This window comes from Phyllostomus hastatus, unplaced genomic scaffold (assembly GCF_019186645.2).
Source record: "Phyllostomus hastatus isolate PE091 unplaced genomic scaffold, TTU_PhHast_1.1 phas_scaffold_1066, whole genome shotgun sequence".
Taxonomy (NCBI): domain Eukaryota; kingdom Metazoa; phylum Chordata; class Mammalia; order Chiroptera; family Phyllostomidae; genus Phyllostomus; species Phyllostomus hastatus.
In genome coordinates this window covers 7,592,745-7,611,732 of record NW_025334004.1, presented here as the reverse complement: position 1 = coordinate 7,611,732, position 18,988 = coordinate 7,592,745, and the positions used below count along the sequence as shown (strand labels likewise).

Below are 18,988 nucleotides of genomic sequence, written 5' to 3'. Positions count from 1 at the left end.
CCCAAAGTGCATCACAAGGTCGTTTCTCACAGCCTCCCAAATAGTGGGGTCCTCCTACGTTCTCTGATTTCATGACACTGCTTCTCCTGAAACAGTCCATGCCATTTCTTATAAATGGAAAAAAAAGTCACCTTTAATTGTTTCTGGGAAGTTCCTCAAGCGTTGTTGACAGTAATGAGTGATCCGGATGCCTTACAAGTCCAGGGTAGGACCTCCAGTGGCTGTGACCCTGGAGGAATCCGAGTCCTGGGCCAGTTCCAAGACTCACTGCAGAAACCAGCAAGGCGTGGCTTTATATGTAGGTAGGAGATGTAATGGCTGAACAGTTATAAATAAAATTTATTAAATTCAATCATATTACAAACACACAGAAAAAGTTCATACTTAAAGGAACCCATAACAAGTCCTTTGATAAAGGATAAAATTCTTACACTGAATGATCACCCCTTAATTTACTGGTGCCGTAAATGTGTTTGCATAGGTTACATTTTCTGAAAGCAGGGTACGCTGGTGTGCTGGTCCCGGAAATCAACTCCCTTTGAAAACACACTGTGGCTCACCAGAGGGTGACCGACTCAGCCTCTAGAGGAAAACTAATTAGTTGTAAATAATGGACAGGTCATTTCTTCTGAGAGAGGTGTCTGTAAACATGGCTCCCTTCTCTGGGAAGAAGTAGCGGCGAAACATCTTCCTCCACTCGTTCCTAAACAGTGACATGTTGTAGAGGATGGGGTTCAGGGCTGAGTTGGCGAACGTGAAGGCCACCACCCAGAAGAAGAGGGACGGCCAGATGACCAGGTCTTGCTTGAAGTTCTGGATCAGGATGAGGAGGATGGTGATGATGATGGGGCTCCACATGATGAAGAAGGAGATCATGAGCAGGAAGAGGGTGCGGAAGAGCCGGAAGTCCTGCTGGGACACGCGGATCTGGTGGCTCTCCGAGTAAGCCAGGCTCACGGTCAGCCTTCTCCTAGACGCCTTGGTGATCTGCAGGAACACAGAACAGCCAGGGCCGCCATTTACTGTGGGGGGTCTGGCTCTCCCAAGCTGGAATCAGCTGCCCCTCCTGCTCTGGGGCCCTTTTGTGCACAGAGAGCTCCCTTCTTAGGGGTGTGTCCACCCCTTGGGTGCACTGAAGAGATGGGGCACTGACGACCCTCTGAGAAATAAGGCTGAAAATCATCCACCTTATAAATACAGTTGAGGAGGGGAAGTGGGTGGACGGTGTAGAAGAGGCATAGGAGAACAGAAGCACTGGTCTGAATGTGTCCTCCCCCCAAATTCACATGTTAAAACCCAAACCCCACGGTGATGGTATGAGGAGGTGGGGCCTTTGGGAGGTGATGAGGTTATAGGGAGGAAGCCCTCCTGAGTGAGATTAGTGTCCCTCAGAAAGAGGTGAAGGGATTCCAAACTACAACTTGGCAGTTACAAATAGCCAGGGGAAGCAGTCAGTAATAGTGTGATAACTATGCCCAGTTATAGTTAGTAACTATAAGGTGGGTTCTAGACTCACCAGGGGGAACCCTTCGTAAGTTATGTAAATGTCTGACGACTATGCTGTACATCTGAAAAACTAATATAATATTGGATATCAATTGTAATTAGAACATATTATTTTAAATTAAAAAAGAGGCCTCAAAGAGCTCCGTGAGCACTTCTGCCATGTGAAGATGCAGTGAGAGGTCAGCAGTCTGCAGCCTGGAGGAGGGCTCTCACCAGAACCCCACTGCACTGGTGCCCCAGCCTTGGACCTCCAGCGTCCACCGCTGTGACAAATGCATTTCTATTGTTTATAAGTCATGCAGTCTGTGGTATTCCGCTCTGCAGTCCAAAGAGACTGAGACACACATCTTCCCTGTTGTCTCTCTCTTTTGTTTTAAGTTAAGTGTTGATTGTATAAAAACAAACTGTGTTGACGATACAAACTTAAACAATATGATACCGCCCTGTCTGGTATGGCTCAGTGGATTGAGTGCTGACCTGCAAACTGAAAGGCTGCAGGCTCAATTTCCAGTCAGGGCACATGCCTGGGTTGTGGGCCAGGTCTCCAGTAGGGACCATGTGGGAGGCAGCTGATCAATGTGTCTCTCAGCCACTGATGACTCTCTCCCTCTCTTTCTCCTTCTCTTCCCCTCTCTCTAAAAATAAATAAATAAAATCTTATAAAAACAAAGATGGGTTTGGGGCGGGACCTGGTACAGGTGAGGAAATAGGCCCCCAAGAGAAAACCTAGCCAAACTACTTTGAAAATAGGAGCTTTGGAAGTGTTCACTTCAGAGAGCAAACCCTGGCCCCAGAAGCTAAGTCTGGAGGAGAGAAGGTGGGACCAGAAGATGGGGCTGTCATTTAAGTGTGATTCCCAGGTGCAGAGGGGTGGCCCAGCTGGGTGGGCCCTACCTCCCTGGTGGCTGGAGAGCATCCAGTGCTCAGAGGAGCTGCCCTGGGGATACACACAGTATCCTGACTTTATGCCTACTCCTAATTGTCCTTTAAGCACAGCTTTAGCAGTACCCAGAGTTTTGAGGGATGGGAGGGGAAGGCATTTGAGATGGTGAAGAGGGGAAGAACTGCTGCACAGCTAGCCCAGGATGTGATGGGGCACTGTATGTGTTAACTTGCCATGCTTTGTTCCAGTCCGTGACCTCTGTCCCCAGGGAAGAGATTGAATTCAGACTGCCTTGGCCACATTCATGGTCCTTGATAACTCCCATTTGCTTAGTCTGGCCCCGAGTCCTTCTGCTCTAGCCACACAGTGGGTGCTTACCAGTCTGGGGACTTTGATGGCCACAGATCTCATTAGCTGGCCTTCCTAGGCCCATTCCCCTAAGATTCCCAAATCTCAAGAGGGGAAGTAATTCGAAAGCAATTAGAGGAATTCACAGTTTGGTCAAATTTAACCCCAAGATGACAATATCTTAAAATAGTCCCATTGGACTACTTCTAACTAGCTAATTAATTGTTTTATAATTAAATGCACTTGCTTGCTTGCTTCTGTGCAATAGTTTAGGTCCACCCCTTGGTGATGGAGAGAGCAGGGCAACAGATGCTGAGTGAACAGAGTGCTTTCTCCCCCTCTCCCGCTAACACCAAAAGCAGTAGGAATGAGGACCACGGAGCCTTAGGGAGGGCCAGGCACTGTGCTATGCACTTGTTTTTGTAAATTGTCACATTTCATCTTTACAGCTACTCTTTAGATTGGTGCTATTATTTAACTCACTTCAGAGACAAGGATGTTAAATCTCAGGCAATCTGAGTCACTTGTTGAAGGTTACTCTACTGAGGACACTCAGTCAAAGCCAACTTAGCTGAGCTAAAGCCATGTCATCAAAGTCTCCAAAGGGGCTGCCATCCTCTCCAGCCCTCCCCACCACTGCCTGTTCTGCAGCGTGGGAGCTCCCAGGAGACTTGACCCACCATCTCAGAATCACGTGCCTGAGATAACATTGGCATACCCAGGTCTGGAAGACTCTGTGTAGGACCAGTTAGAATGGGTGCTATGGCTGCCCATGGACCAGCTGTGTTGACTAACGACCCCCTGCCCTGGTGCTGACCAATCAGCAAAGACCATGACTCTGAGAGAGCACAACTGGAAAGCAGCTGATGAACAGTCTATTGAGATCCTCCCATGGGACCTCTCCTCAGAGTCCCACATGCGAGAGAGAAATAAAAACCCTCAGGACAAAGGACCCAGTGTACACGCTCCCTCCTGGGAGCATGCCCATGCCTTTCCCTTCCCCTTCCTCCTCCCCCACAGGTGTGTCTCCTAAACTCTAAGGGACCCCACAAGACTTGCAAGCAGCAGATCAGTGGGCAGCAACAGCTCATCCTGGGCTAACCCCCTGAATCTGTCTCCAAGGTCCCCTTTCTCTGACTTAACGGTGAGCCAGGCAGCCCAGCCTGGGCTCTCCTGTTGCTTCTTCTGTGCTAAGCCCTTCCTTGTTTCACTGTCCCGAGTGGCTTTTGCTGTGGCCAATAAATTCTTGCTTCGCTGCACTTTGTCTCTTGACTGAAATCTTTCCTTCAGGAAGACAAGAGCCGAGGTCTCCTCATCTTGGTAACACTTAGGCCCAGCTTCAGACACTCGGACGCTGTGGGCCTGAGCAGGGCCCAGAAAGCTACACTTCATAAACTCCCCAGGTGATTCTTGCTCACTGAAGTATGAGAACTACTGGTCTAGGACAAGACTTGAAGTTTCCCCCAGACCTTTGAGGAGAGCCAGCTTTTAAACTGAGACTCACTGCCTTCATCTGAAGGCCGTGGGGGAACCTTCTCTCCCCCTCACACCCTCTGCCTCTCATGCCACCAGACCGAGGATGCTGGCAGGTGGGTGCAGGCAGCGGTCGCTCCCCACTGACACAGCTCAGGCCCCTGGGCATTGGGTCTCCTTGAGGGCTGCTGGGTCAATCAGCAGCCTCCTATTAGAATTATCAGACAATAGTTTCCGTCTTTCCAGAGGACCCACCTCCCTTTCCATCATCAGCAAATCGGCTTCAAAGCTGAGAAATGAGGGTCAGGCATGGAGAAAGGGCTACGTGTTCACGGCCTAGACCCTCACTTTTCGCTGAAACAGTTTGTTTCTTAGTTAAGCTCTGAGATAGAAAAGTGTTTTTCAACTTTAAGCCATAACTCACTCCATTTAATAAATATGTATGAGGGCCTACTATGTGCTAAGAATTCTTATAGGTGCTAGATCCTTGCCCCGCCCACCCTGCACTTCCGTTCTAAGGTGTAGTGGGAAATGGGGAGGAAGAACAAGAATCATACTATCACAAAGGGTGGAAGCATATCATTTCACCATGGCGATGGTTGCTGGGTGACAACGTACACCAAGCCCCAACAGCTAGCTTCGCAGCCTCATCTAAGGTACTTGGGAGTGACTAGGAGACTATTACCCCGGGGAAACTGTTGATTGGAAAAAGCCACTAAAGCTCTGTAGCATGGCTGAGTCACCAAGGAAGGGAGAGCAGGGAAGGGAGAGGGGTGAATAAGGCCACTCCCCTGAGCACTGGAAGCTGCCCTGGAAGGGGAGAGCCCAGGTGACATCTGCTCTCAATCTCTGACCAGGGCAGAACCAGTAACTAGTTGGAGACTTTAAAGCAGTTTCCCAAAGGAGATTCATGGAGCACCAGCCCAGAGACGCTCTGTGGGGAACAGAGAGTCCTGTTGTCAGATTTAGCATTGCTGCCTACCCTTCTCCCTTTCCAGGGAGATTCTGGAAGTACGTTAACATAATAAAGGCTCTGAGATGTCCTGCAGCAAAGAAATCCACTTAACTTTGATCCACCTAAGATTTCCCAAACTCGTTTGATCATGGAACCCTTTCTAATATCTAACAACCCCTGGAGCTCTAAAGAGGCCTTTAGCAGGGACTCTGATGTACCGGAATAAAAGATCAGGGTGACTTGTAAAAGGCACTTCTTGGGCCTCGATATGGAACCTGAGTTAGAGGCAGCGACGACAGGTGAAAGGTAGGGCTGGTGGGGAATTGGTAGGGGGTGTGGCTTTGTGTCCCAAGGCTTCAAATGATTTGCTAATTGTATCTCTGTGAACACGGCTAATTAACATTGGTATGCTTATGCTCTTGACAGGAAAACTCAGCAGAAAAGCTGATTCAGTGTCTCTGAGTGTGAAAATCTTCAGGGGGAGAGAGATGCACACCTGCCCAGACCCTCCATCCACCTGGCAGCAACTTACTCACTTCTAAGTTACTGGCCTGGCTAAGCCACAGGTACAAAGTGAGGACATATGTTAGAGTTCTGCTGGGAGATGGGCAACAGTTTTCTATTGAGTGAGAAGCAATTTTTGAAAAGTGTTATGTTTACATTAATGTTGTGATTTTCAAACATTATCATATGTGTACTCTCATTTTGTTGTGTTAAACAATCCACCGGGGCCCATTAGCTCCAGAGAAAACAGAGGCTTATCTTAGTTAAGTGACTTGCCTAAGGTCATGCATAATAAAGCTTGGACTAGAATCCAGGTCTTAGGACTCTTCATCCAGTGATTTTCCCACTGCCCAACAGGAGAAGGTACTGCTGACCCTTTCGGTGTGTCACTCATTCAATGAGTGTTTATTGGGTGCTTATAATACATAAGCCAGGCCCCTGTTCTGGGCATGGGGATGTAACAGTAAATGAAGTCTCTGCCTTCCTGGAGCTTGCTCTCTAATGGGAAAGACAGATGATATACAAATAAATACACATAAGTGGAATATGACAGGGGTCATAAGTGCTTTGAAAAGAAGTAAGTAAGGAGAACTAGAGAATGAAGGGGATTCTCTCTGGGAACAGCCTTTTGAATAGAGACCTAAATAAAGGGAGAGCATGTCCCATGCAGGAATTTGGGGAAGGGATCCAGGAGATGAAAAGCCATGTGCAAAGCCCTGAGGCCAATGTGAGGGACGGCCCCAAAGCCAACATGGACATGAGAGAGGGGAGAGGATGAGAAGGGAGAAACAGGCAGGGGCCAGATCACATGGAGACTTAAGGAGGTGTCCTCTTATCCAGTTCATCGCTTTCCAGATACTTTGCATATAAACCCATGGCCAGCCCTTGGTTCTTCCTATCACAGACCCCAGAACGGCTCCTGTTTGAAACAGAATATCTATCATAACTCACAGTTGTGAAATGGTGCCCTGAGGAATGGGTCAAAGATATCATTTAGATCCCATCGCTTTCGTTACACCAACTAATTAACATTGGTATGCTTATGCTGGACCACTCCCAGCTCATCAGAGCTCTCAAGGTCTCTCAGAATGTTTCCAGGTGGGCCTGGCCTGAGAAAAAGATGAAGGATGAAGGGATGGGTGGGAAACCTTTCCATGGAGTAAGTCAGTCCTGCCTCAGCAGGCAGCTGAGAAGTAGGAGGCATGAGTGAAAGGAGAAGACCAGAGCCCTCTTGGCTTCTAAGGAACTCTGGGGCCAGACTGTCTTATACTGGGTTTAAGTGTTGATACGGCCACTTATGAGCTGTGTCACGTTGCACAAGTTACTTAACCTCTCTGTGTCTTGGTTTTTTCATCTGTCATTCTTAGAAGGATTAAATGAGTTAGTCCCTGACACACTGTAAACATTACACAAATATTTGTTAAATAATTTTAAAAATAATTTTTAATTATTTCGACATTTCTACATTTCTCTTCCTTTCCCCCTCACTTCTGTTCATTTAACATAATGATAACAGCTAACGCTTACATAGAATAGCACTTCTATGTGCTTGCACTTACCAGGCCCTATGGCAGGCTCTTGACCTAGACCTTAACTCTAGGCCTGAACTGGCCTCAGATCCTTGAAAAGCCCAAGAGTGGGGATGGGGGGGCCACTTAAAGGAGGGTCAGGTGTCAACTGGTGGGGGAGGAAGCCATCTCCCCCAGGACCCAGGGATTAGTGACTTAGGTGGAGGTTGGCCTGGCTTTGGGTTTTGTGCATCTAAGAAAGTGACATCCTCAGCTACAAAGAAAGGGCCATAAAAGTGGCCAGACAGCAAGCAGAACTTACAAGTCCCCACTGCAATGTAACTTGTTTGTCAGATGACCCATAGTGTGCTATAAAACCAAGATTCAACAACTGTAAACCTCTGAGTGGACTCAAGGGCTTTGCATTAGTCGTTCTCAAACAAGCACAAACACACATACACACTGTTTGCCTGGGCCAGCACATACACGTAAATGGGCTGCCTTCCGAGGTAGGAAATAGGTAGGAAGGTCTTTTTTATGTCCCTGTACACGCTTGCTCCAAAGGTGGAGACCATGTACTGTTTCAGCCTGCTTTTGAAAGGCTCATTTCCAGGGGCGGGGCCCGGCGGGAAGGCAGCAGCTGGAAGGTGACTGGTGGGAGCTTCAGGTACAGTTCTGTTTTTCATTCTGTTTCTGGAAAATGCTTTGGGAGTGTGGTCAGTTTGCAAGCTGTGCGTGGATTCTGGGTGTGCTTTTCTGTATGTATATTACACGTCAATAAAAAGTTTTAAAAGTGTGTATTCTCTGTCACTACATTGCTGTGTGTGCTAGGGAAACTGTGGGCACAGTTCAAAAGCCCATAACATCAATTATGTCACAGCTGTATGACAGAGACCATGAAGCCATTAAAAATAATGAGGTGGAGATACAGGAACTGGGATGGGAAGATCTGATGATATGGTGTCAAGTGAAAAAAGGAAGTTAGGAAACAGTATTATCTCAGATCTGAAACAAATTGTGTTAACAATGACAGATAGTTGGTTTTTGATCATTTTATATGGTTTACCATACATATATAACATAAAAGTATGTGCATATGTAAATTTATTAGAAAAATACCTTAGAAAACATACAATGAATTGTAACAATGGGGGTAGAGTTGCTCTTTAGTTTCTGTGTTATGCATTTCTATATTTCTTTAATTTTTTGTAATAAGCTTGTATTTAGTGATTAGTGAAAAATAAGAACAATCATAAAGTTATAATGTTTTTTGCAGGGGGTAGATCTGGCCAGTACACCAGGGTTGGGGTAGATGCTAAGGTAACTTCTGACCAGACACGCTAAGATTGCACCTGAAATACCCCAAGCCATAGTGAACTTCAGCTGCGGTCTGGAAGCAAACGTACCTGTAAAATTTTGGAGTAACTGATCACAATGAGCAGTCCTGGCACCAAGAAGTTCAAAGTAACAAATGATACATCCCAGGAGATTTCTCCGGCAATGCTGGGCCAAATCAGTGTGCAAATCGAAATTTCCTAGTCACAGAAAGGAAGAGAAGATCATTTAAATGCTGGCTTCTTATTTGGCCTTTAGCTCAGTCCCAGTTGGGGGTCACCTGGCACTGTGACACTGTTGTGTTAGGTACACTACCACACACTGGCATGACAAGAAATCCCAGAACCCTTTCCACTGCCCACACAACCCCACTTACAAATCATTTGCCTCTGACCTCAGAATGACCATAATTATTATTCCCATTCTCCCAGGAGTCAGTTCCCAGGCATGACCCCAGGCCCAGTGCTCTTTCCACCTCTCTGGACTGAGCTGCAAGGGACCTCTGAGCTTTCTCCCCCACGTTCTTCATTTTACAGGTGAAAAACTGAGCCCTGAAAGGTTCTGTACACTGGAAGTGAGGAAGTGCAACACACAGCACATAAAAACGGGGACACCGTCTCAGTGCGGTCGCACTGTGTATGCTCAAGGTGACAGGGTCCAGGTTAAGACATTATCGTGTGTAGCTGGGGGATGTTCAAACATCGACAAAGTGTCAGGCTGCATCAGAGAAGGCCAGAGCTTACTCCGAGACAACACTGGTGCCCAGACTCGGGAGCTCTGCCCTTGTGTGCCTCTGCCCCGGAGGAGCACACTGAGCTCCAGAGCAAGATGCAACCACACTCCATCAGTCCAAGAAGTCAAACCACCGGAACGTGGCAGGAGGTTTGTGGCCTTGCTGCTACCACTATGTTGTGCTGAATTCAAATATTTGGCACTAACACAAACCCCCAAATGGTGGGAACCTTACTGAGTAGTTATTAAGAGATGCTGCAACAATTTCTACTGATGAATAGATAGGGCAATGAAGAGTTCCGTCTATTTATTTATCCCTCCTTCCAAACACAAATATCCTGTGCCTGCTTGACTAGAGGAACAAAACTGTTCAGAAAACAAGTTGCCCTTTCAGGCATGTAGAATAGACCTTTATGAACACATTTGTGTAAAAAGACCACATTATTGATTTTTGGTGAACAAGGCACTTTAACCAATGTCCGGAAGAAATATTAGCATCCATAGCCTCATTCATTCATTCATTCATTCATTCATTCAACTTTTATTGAATGCTATACTAGGCAAAGGCAAAGAATTTTTATCATTTCCCAATATGTGTCATCATTAGGTGGTCAAACTCAAAATACAAATAGTCCCTTCTTCTCTTGTTTAGCATTAACAAAGCACTTAGTCTGTGCAGGCAGCACTTTATATACATCATCTTACTGAATGTTCACAGCAATCTTATTGAAATGCATTGTTACTATTTCACCCATCACACAGAAGGAAACCAAGGCTTAGAAACATCCCCCTACAATAATAGTCTGTAAGATTAATGATGTCGTCCTTTTTAATCATACAATATTGTCCCTAAAGAGCTAAGACCTACCAAGAAAACTCTAAGGCAAGCAGAGAAGAATGATTTCATTATACCTGTACCTTGAAGGGGGTGGGGGTGTGCTGAGAATGTTGCTTCCTTTACCTATTTGGTTTGAATGGCTCACTAACGCACTGGGTATTCAAAAAACTTGTTCCTCCATCCTATCCCCACTGTCCGCCTGATGGGAGAAAGTTTATTAGATCTTTCTACCTTCTGATGACTGGAAAGAAACTTGTGCCTCTCAGTCTTCTGAATATTGGCAGCAGGTGGCCACGGCTATTCAGATAATCCACGCAGTCTTTGCCACCTGCCCACCACAGGCCCCTCGTTCTACTACACTGGAGGGCAACACGGCCCGACAGATACGATGAAGCAGTCATTAGAAGAAACAGGCTAGAGCCCTGAATATGACTTGATTTCCAATTCCTGTACTTGTACAGGGAGGGCAGAAAAGCAGATGACCCCAGAACCATTTCCTAAAACCTCCAAGAAGCTCCAACTCTTTCCAAAAACCTTCTCCAGAACATCTGCCAAAGTGTCTCCAAGTTTAACACGATTTTGTAGAAGAATGTGTAAAGACAGAGCAAGGTGTTTTCCCTGTATAGAGCAAAAAAAAAAAAAAAATCCCTAAACAATATGCCTGTAGTAGTCCAGTGTTGTTGAAAGAACCGTGTAGGTGTGAATGAACACCTGTGTGCACAGCCGTCTACCTGTACACACCTGCACACACAGAGAGAAAAAAGACTGGAAGGATACACTCGAGAAAATGAACAGTGTCTGCCTCTAGGTGAGACTCTTAAATTTTTAAAAAAATCCTCTCAGCTTATCTGAGGTATCCAAATTTTCTATAATCTGTCTGCATTACTTTTATAAGAGTGAAAAATGGCAGTAAAAGTTAATTCTTAAGAGAAATGGCAAGCAAGCATGAAACACAGAAGACCATGATAGTGTGGCAAAACTAACCAGCTATTTTTTTCAGTAAAGACAATGAACCTGTCCCAGAAAGCCTCCTAAATGCCATGCATCTGATGAAGATGCTCTTCTCCCTTTGATTTGTGGCACCTATTCCAGGCACAGAGTGTGATAAGGACTCCACCACAGCACCGCTGTACATGAACTAAGAGACAGTGTGGCTGGCCCGTGTGGACTACATGACTAATTTATATGCTCTTTAGAAAAATGTATATGGCATCTTTGGTTAAATGCAGTGTTTATTCTCATTAAAAAAAAAAAAAGCACCAGGCCCACAGTCAGAGATGTGACACCAAGGAAACTTGGTGTTACAATTTTGTTTCTGTGGGAAAACCTATTAGACTCAAGTTGTTTTGATTCTAGGTTTCTCTTCCAGGCTCTGACTTATAGGAGTTCAGCAGTGAGTCAAATCAAGGTGGAGGCATAGGTGTTAAAATATTCTCTGTACATTTGAAACGTTTCCTGATTTTAAAAAGGAAATTTGGAAACCCCAAGTGCTAGGTTTGCTTTGCTACAGAGCCACACAGGTAAAGCTGGCTGAGTCAACAACAGTGTCCTTTAATTTGTTTGTTCAACCACTTGTTGTCCTAAGCCACAGTGAGGCCACAGTGAGCCTGGGCTTGGTCTCTGCCCTCAAGGGGGCACAGTGAGAGGCTCTAGGAAACTTCAGTGCAGGGCAGCCAGCTGGAAGCACCCAGACATCAACAGGTGGCCCCGAGAGTGGAGCCACCAGCAAGGCTGTGTCCTAGAGAGCCGTGTCAGCTGTGCCCGAGAGGATGGGGCTTCAGCCAGAAGGACGGAGAGGCGGAAGCTCCGTGTCAGGACCAGAAGGGATGCCGCAGGAGGCCATGCAAACATGATCGAGTGTAGTTAAGAGTGACTTGTATGCTCTCCAGTCCAACCTCCACCCCTCCCTGGCATGCTCATGCATTTCCGTGGCTGCTTTTTCAGATGACGCTGAAACCCACTCTTTTAGCCCAGTCTTCTCCTGAGGCCCAGACGCAGCCCACTGCCCTGAGGACATCTCTGCAGGATGACTCACAGGCTTGTTGGGCCTCCAGTGTCCCACCGCCACAGGGCCCCACCTCCAGCAGCCACTGACTCAGGGCTTGGAGCTGCCATTCCCCAAACTGCCGGAAACCTGAGTACTAGCCTTCTGCCTTCTTTCTTCTCCCTCCCACTCAGAGGGGACCTCTAAGTTCTGCCTAATAGCTATCTGACACACCGTGTATCTCATTCTCACCAGGTGTACCTGGCCCTTCTCCAGCTGGCCCCTGCCAGCACTCCTAGCACACCCTCCCGCTGACTGTGGGCTATTTCCTTTGCCTGTAATGTTCCTTCAGTCCCCCACATCCTTGTCTGGCTAGTTGCCTCTCCTCCTCACACTCTGCTCGATACATTCTTTTCTAAGAAGACTCCCCTGTGGGTAGGGACATGTATCTACCAGCACCACTTGAATGCTGCCTTCTCCCCACGCTGGTTGACTTACACGCAAGTGCCACCTGATTCCAGCTGTTTCCTGTCCTGGGGATCCCTTTGTAAATCATTCTTCCTGTCCCACCTCTTTAAACAAAAAAATGGAAGACTTCAAGTTCATTTTAAGAAACTCAGAATCCTACTTGGATATCTCCTTTCTTACCAGCTTCCCAATGGAAAAGAAAGAAAACGTCATTGCAAGAGATGGACTTACTTTTTTATATATTAAATGCATCCTGTAATGTTAACAAAGGCAAGCAAACTGTGTGTGTCTCCTTGGCCAGCCCACACTCAGCAGAAATGATGGCACCATCGGCCTGGTAGTAAATCAGGGCAGGGTTGGGCAACGGGACCAAGGGCTCCTAAGGAAATGTGAACTCAAGAAAATGACACCAGGAGGAACAGACTGAACTGGCTAAATTCCAGTTCCAACTTTTGCCTGCTCCGTGACGTTAGGCGTTTCTATCTCCAGGAAATAAACATAAGAACACCTACTCGTGGGGCTGAGTTGCGCCAGGGTCTGCAACCATCTGTGTGCTCGATAAATGCACCTCCTCAAAGAGAAGGACAGTGACCCATGGTGAGCACAGGGGAAGAGGCACTTAGTAAATGTTTGTAGAATAAGTGGGCAGCACATTCTGGCCAGGTGGACAGTCCTCCCCACCTGCCAGTGAGGGCCACCGCCCCGCCAGGGCCACAGCACACACAGGCAGGAATCTCGCTGGAACAGGCTGAGCTGACCTGGCGGAGATGGCTAAGTTACCAGGATGTGTCCCCCTCTTAAAATGGCAGTCTATTATTTCACAGCAATAAGAAGAATTACACTGTTTGAAGAATGTTTAAAATATTTATAACCAAAGATAAGGAAACTAATAATATCTGGCAATTCTTGGGCGCTTAACTGTGTCTGTGCCAGATGTTGGACCATTTGCTGAACGTTAGTCCCCATGATAATCCTATAAAGTTAATATCTGTCATCGTGCCCATTCTGCAAATGAGGGCAGAGGTGTAGAGAGGCCGGACCACTTGCCTCAGTCACACAGCTCCTAAATGGCAGAGACAGGATTCAAACTCAGAATGCTTGAGTCCAAAGTCCACACATGTAATACCAAATTAAGTAGCATTTTCTGAACTATCTATTATTTCATCTTCCCTTTGGGGAAGTTTTAGAGGTTATTCTAGACTGCTGGGCCTCCGCCACCCACGTGGACAAAGGTAATCATGTTCCTGACTTGGTGGGGTTGGGGGTTGGGGGTGGGGGTTCCGGGGAAGCAGAAAGCTCCCAGGCCAGCGCTCCTTGAAGGGAGAGAGCCAGCTTGTACTCAGGGTTACTTAGTTCATTCTCTCTACCCGTGGTTTGGGTAGGAAAATGTCCCTCACCCAAAACCTCCACATTTTGTGTCCGAGTGGGAAGGGACAGGCCAGACCTACAACCAGGAAGTGGGGAGACAGGACTGAGGAAACAAACCTTTGCTAATTTTAATGTGAGACTCAGTTCTGTCTGGACCAGATCCTTTTTCCTTTTTTGTCTCTTTTTTTAAATGGCCATGCTCCCCCCTTTCCCCTTATTTCTCATTTTTTTCAACTTCCTTTTTTAAATCCTCACTTGAGAATTTTTGTAAAATACTGATTTTAGAGAAAGAGGAAGGGAGAGAGAAAAGAGAAACATCAATATGAGAGAGAAACACCTATCAGGTGCCTCCTGGCAGCACCCGGGCCAGGGGGATCAAACCTGTAACCTAGTTATGTACCCTGACGGGGAATCAAACCTGCAGCCTTTTGGTGTACAGGGTGATGCTCCAACTGACTGAGCCACCTGGCCAGGGTTCAACTTATTTCTTAAACCACAGAACCTATTTGCTCACCTATAAAATGAGATGTTTCCTGCACACTCAGGTCACAGCCTTTCAGGACCCAGGGTTTTCCCTGTTTGCCAAGTGGCAGGTGTACGTGTGTGGGTGGGAGGGGGCATAGCACCAAGGGGGAAGGACAAAGAGGATGGAGAGCTGGAAAGGATGGTCAAGTTTTCATCACCAGCTCTGTCTCCCCACCTCTACTAGTTTTCGGGAGCTGGGCTCCGACAGTCAGCTCACAAGGCCCCCAGTGTTCTGAGGTGCTGCACGGACCCATTCTCTTGCTGTGGCTGTGTCCAAATCTCTCTCCTAAGGCTCTGAAGACCTAGGAGGTGTTTCTGCATTAAAACAAGGGGACTCTGTGTGCCCTGCCTGAGGGGGACAAAGGAAAGGCCACTACAACACAGATCTCTGTGGAAGCAGTTGCAATATTACGCGGGTCATTTGGGAAGTGAGATGCAAAGGGCTTTGACCACGTACAGTTGTCACACCAGCAGCCTGTCCCAACCAGGGATACATGAAAGTTTCCCCATCTATGCGAAGACCTCCTTGCTCGAATAATTGCTGATATCCATATGGGCAAGCAGTTTTAGTCTGAGTGTTTGGTCTGGAGGTGACAAGACCCTCATTATTTTTTTAGCACTATTTGACAGTTAAGCAGGAGTGTACCTAAAATAATTGCAAAGGGGAGAGGCACAAGAAACACATCTGAAAACATGAGATACCCTTAAGATATATCCTATTTGATCCTTAATTCCCTGAGTGCCATTTTTTTTTTCTATAAGAAAAAACCAGAGGGGGAAATCCTTCAAGTTCTGTGAGAAATACAGAAACAATGTAACTCAGTGAAAGAATAACTTAAAAAAAAATCAAAAGACTAATGGCAGAACCCCAGGTTCAAGCAGATCCAATTGGTCTGGAGTGAGCCCTGGTCTTCCACCTACTCGAGAGGCATCTATGTGACCCACCTTGATTCTTAGGTGTATCTGTGCAGAGGTCACTGTGTGATCTGCACACCAAGCTAGGGTCCTTGATCTCCCCATGCCAATGAATGGCACCTACCAACTCAGCTAATCCCAGCTTTCTGGCCTCCACTTAAAAAAACATGCCATAGGCTTATGAGGGGGACCTAAAAAAAAACAGAATTATCTTCTGGAGGCCAGGCCCCTTGTAGTTCAGTTTTCCCCCACTAGATGAGTGTTCTAAGAATCCATCCACATCAGTGTACTAGCTGGTGTTGTTGTGAGAAGCTGTGTTCAGCTTCAGTGAAATTTTTTTGAAGCCTTTTTCAAAGCATGTTTGTCCATTTCATGATGGGTGATTTATGAGCACACCTGCTCACACTGTGCTGAGTGTTCAGCAGTTTTTGACCAAAAACAACATGATCCCCACGTCCCACCCTCCCTACTCACCCATCTTGACTCTAGCAACTCTTTTTTTTGTTTACCCAGATAAAAAAGTCCTTAAAGGGAAGTATTTTTGCCAATATGGAAGAGGTGAAACAAAAAATGGCAGAAGCACTAAAAAGCATCAAAATCAAAGAGTTCAAAAACTGTTTTGAGCAGTAGCCCTGGCTGGTGTGGCTCAGTGGATTGAGTGCTTGCTTGTAAACCAATAGGTCACCAGTTCGATTCCCAATCAGGGCACATGCCTGGGTTTCGGGCCAGTTTCCCGTCTGGGGACCTGTGAGAGGCAGCCCATTGATGTTCTCTACTTCTCATTCTTTTTCCCTTCCACTCTCTCTAAAAATAAATAAAATCTACAAAAACCCAACAAAATCTGTTTTGAGCAATGGCAAAAACATCTCAATAGGTGTATTGCATCAAATAGAGAGTACTTTGAAGGTGACTGAAGTTTAAACATGTAAGGATAAATACACAATTTTTATAAATCCAGGATTTTGGGGTCCCCCATCGTACATATTCTTTGATCAAGTAGTACAGAAAGCCCGATATAGTTTCCGCCTGTTTGTCACAAAAAACCAAGCAAACAAAACCAAATAATGTACTCCACACAAGAAATAAACTATTAGGAAAAGAGACTCTTAGGACTGATTTGTGTTTTTAAAAAGAAGAAGAAAAGAAAAAGAAAAAAAAATACCTCTCACACAGGATGTCCCTCCACCCCCAACAACAGACCCGTGTGACAGCCTGGTCGCCGGTAACCCCCAGAGAAGCCCCCCCCGTGCCCAGGCTCTGGGAGACACACCCAGGGAGGCGCCCCCGGTCACATTGCGTTCATCTCCCAAGCTCAGCCTGGAGTGAGGATTCACGCCTTCCCTAAGGTGCTCAGACCGAAGTCCTTTCCCTTCCTCTCCCCACAAGGCACAAAAGGACTAACACACCGGGGTTGACAGCCAGAACCGCTGGCCGCTGGCCTCCACCCAGGACCGCGCGCGCCCAGGGCCGGTGTGCCGGAGTGAATCCGCGCTCGCAAACCCCGCCTTGGCGTAGGAGGCTGGTGACGCGAACAGATCCCCGCGGGTATGCTGCAGCGCGGAACTGGAGTGGACCCGAAACTGTGTCATGAGCGGTCCGCAGAACCTTTTTTATTTTTGAATTTTTATTTATTGACGGGGGGGGGGGAGAGAGAGAGAGAGAGAGAGAGAGAGAGAGATTTGCTGTTCCTCTCGTTTATGCATTCATTGGTTGATTCTTGTATTCTTGTATTGCCCTGGCTGGAGGACGCTCCAACCCACTGACCTGTCTGGCCAGGGCCGCAGGAACTGTTTTAGATTGCGGACCGCACCCCCTCCCCGCCCCCTCCCAGCTCTCCCAGGGACAACTGAATAAATAAAGCTCCTCTGTTCGGCCTCTGGAACCTGCGGGACATGTCGGGCGCCCAAGCTATGCAGAAACTACTCATCATCCGAGGTTCCTAGGGTCACATCCTGCGGTGTAATCTAACCCCTCCACCTTGCAGTTGGAAAGGCTGAGGCTCCAGGAGGGGAGAGCACAAGTCCCCTAGAGGCAGCATTGAGTCTGGGGTCCCAACGTCTCTAATATCCTTTCTCCGCGGCCCATTCACACGCACCTGCCCGCGGTTCTCAAAGCAGAACCGTTGCTTGCCCCGCTCGCACTGAGTCTGCTGACCACGACCTCAGCTCCTCCTCGCACGAAGGGTGAGATACCCTGAGCAAGGCGTCCCCCTTCTCGGCTTCCTCCCCTGTGGAGTGGGTGTGGTAAGAGTACCGCGGCACCCGGCGAGAAAGCAGAATTTAACATAATGCGATTAGCCACTCCGATCCTCCGAGTTCCGTCTGGCTGGCTGTTAAGCCGCCCCCTCCCTCGTTATTTCATTAATTTTGCAGTAAAGAGTCAGTGCAATTTAGAGACTTTGGGGGGACTCCACTCACAGCGTTTCGGTGGGTGTTTCCGGGACCCACGTCGCAGGTTTGCAGTGAAATTTAAGAGATAAAACTTCACAGCGCTACGCACAGTGTCTGACACAATGGTTGAGTGCAACACAGGACTTAGTATTGTTGCCGTCCATCTTCGTCCCCCGCTACCGTTTCCCCGGATCCCCTCCTGCCAGCCCGCCCCGACCGCTGCCTGGCGCTCACCTGGTCGGAGCCCGGAAGCCGCTGCGGGACCACTTGGAAAAGGATGCAGAGGGGCAGCGCGGCCAGCGCCGAGTAGCCCCAGATGAGTGCGAGCAACGCGGCCCGCGCCCTACGCCCCGGGCCCCGCGCGCCGCGCTGCAGGCGCACGATGCACACCAGGCGCTCCAAGCTAACGGCCGCCAGCGTGAGGATGGTGACGCTGCCGCTCAGGCTCATCACGTAGAAGAGCAGATGGCAGGCGACCGGGCCCAGCACCCAGGCCTCTGTCCAGCGCACTGCCAGCACCGGCGGGATGGCGCTGGTGAAGAGCAGGTCCGCGCAGAAAAGGTTGAGCACCAAGCAGACGGTGGTGCCACGGCGCCGTCGGCGCGCCACCAGCACCAAGGCGCCTACGTTGCCCAGCACCGACACTGCAAAGACTAGCGCTAGCACGACGGTCTCCACGGTGCTCAGCGCCAGCCGGTGGTCGCCCTTGACTTCGGAGAAGAAGGGGAAGCGGGTGCGGTTGGCCCGCTCCTGGCTGCGCAGGGGCCCAATGCCCGCCGCCAGTGCGCAATCAAGGGACATGCCCGGCGGCCGGCGGCCCGCAGCTGTCGGCAGCCGCGCTCATCTGGGAGGTGACAGAGCGCTAAGGCAGGGGAAGAGGCAGGGAGGCGGTTGCGACATCTCCCCTCTGACCCCCTCCCGCCAGAGCAGCGCCGGCGCTGGGCGTAGCGAGCTGAGCCCGGGGGCGCGGGAACGAGGAAGTGCCCGGCTGCAGCAGCTGGAAACACCCCGGCTGGGCCGGAGGCGGTGGCCGAGGCAGAGGCTGCACGCCTACGGGCAGGTTTGGAACCGCCCGAGGGGCCAAGAAATCCCACCAGTGAACCCTCAGAATCCTGCTAAGGGGCCTCTCCAGCCTCTTTCACCCTCCAGGGGCACCCGGTGTGCTGAAGCCTTTAATCCATTGGTTTAACTAAAGTCGATTTAAGAGTGTCAGAGCTGGACTTCGGGGGCCATTTTGGTCTGCGCTGTTCAGTTTC

The 18,988-nt window shown here is 48.4% G+C and overlaps 1 protein-coding gene across 1 annotated transcript; it reads right to left on the bottom strand.

Annotated features, from left to right (window-relative positions):
- Positions 1–321: 321 nt before the first annotated feature.
- Positions 322–18,699, bottom strand: FFAR4 (free fatty acid receptor 4). The gene is made up of 3 exons (XM_045854241.1): positions 17,967–18,699; positions 8,584–8,712; positions 322–987 (listed from the first exon to the last, which is right to left on the bottom strand). Exons 1-3 carry the CDS (start codon positions 18,531–18,533, stop codon positions 598–600), a joined length of 1,086 nt encoding a protein of 361 aa, XP_045710197.1. The 5' UTR covers positions 18,534–18,699; the 3' UTR covers positions 322–597.
- Between the last annotated feature and the right edge of the window lie 289 nt (positions 18,700–18,988).

Bases quoted from the DNA above. Each gene is read 5' to 3' on its own strand.
- FFAR4 (XM_045854241.1), bottom strand. From the start codon at position 18,533: ATGTCCCTTGATTGCGCACTGGCGGCGGGCATTGGGCCCCTGCGCAGC. The intron at 8,713-17,966 runs GTGAGCGCCAGG...TTCTGTGACTAG, and splicing joins GGCTTCCGGGCTCCGACCAG to GAAATTTCGATTTGCACACT. The intron at 988-8,583 runs GTACGTTTGCTT...GTGTTCCTGCAG, and splicing joins GTTACTCCAAAATTTTACAG to ATCACCAAGGCGTCTAGGAG.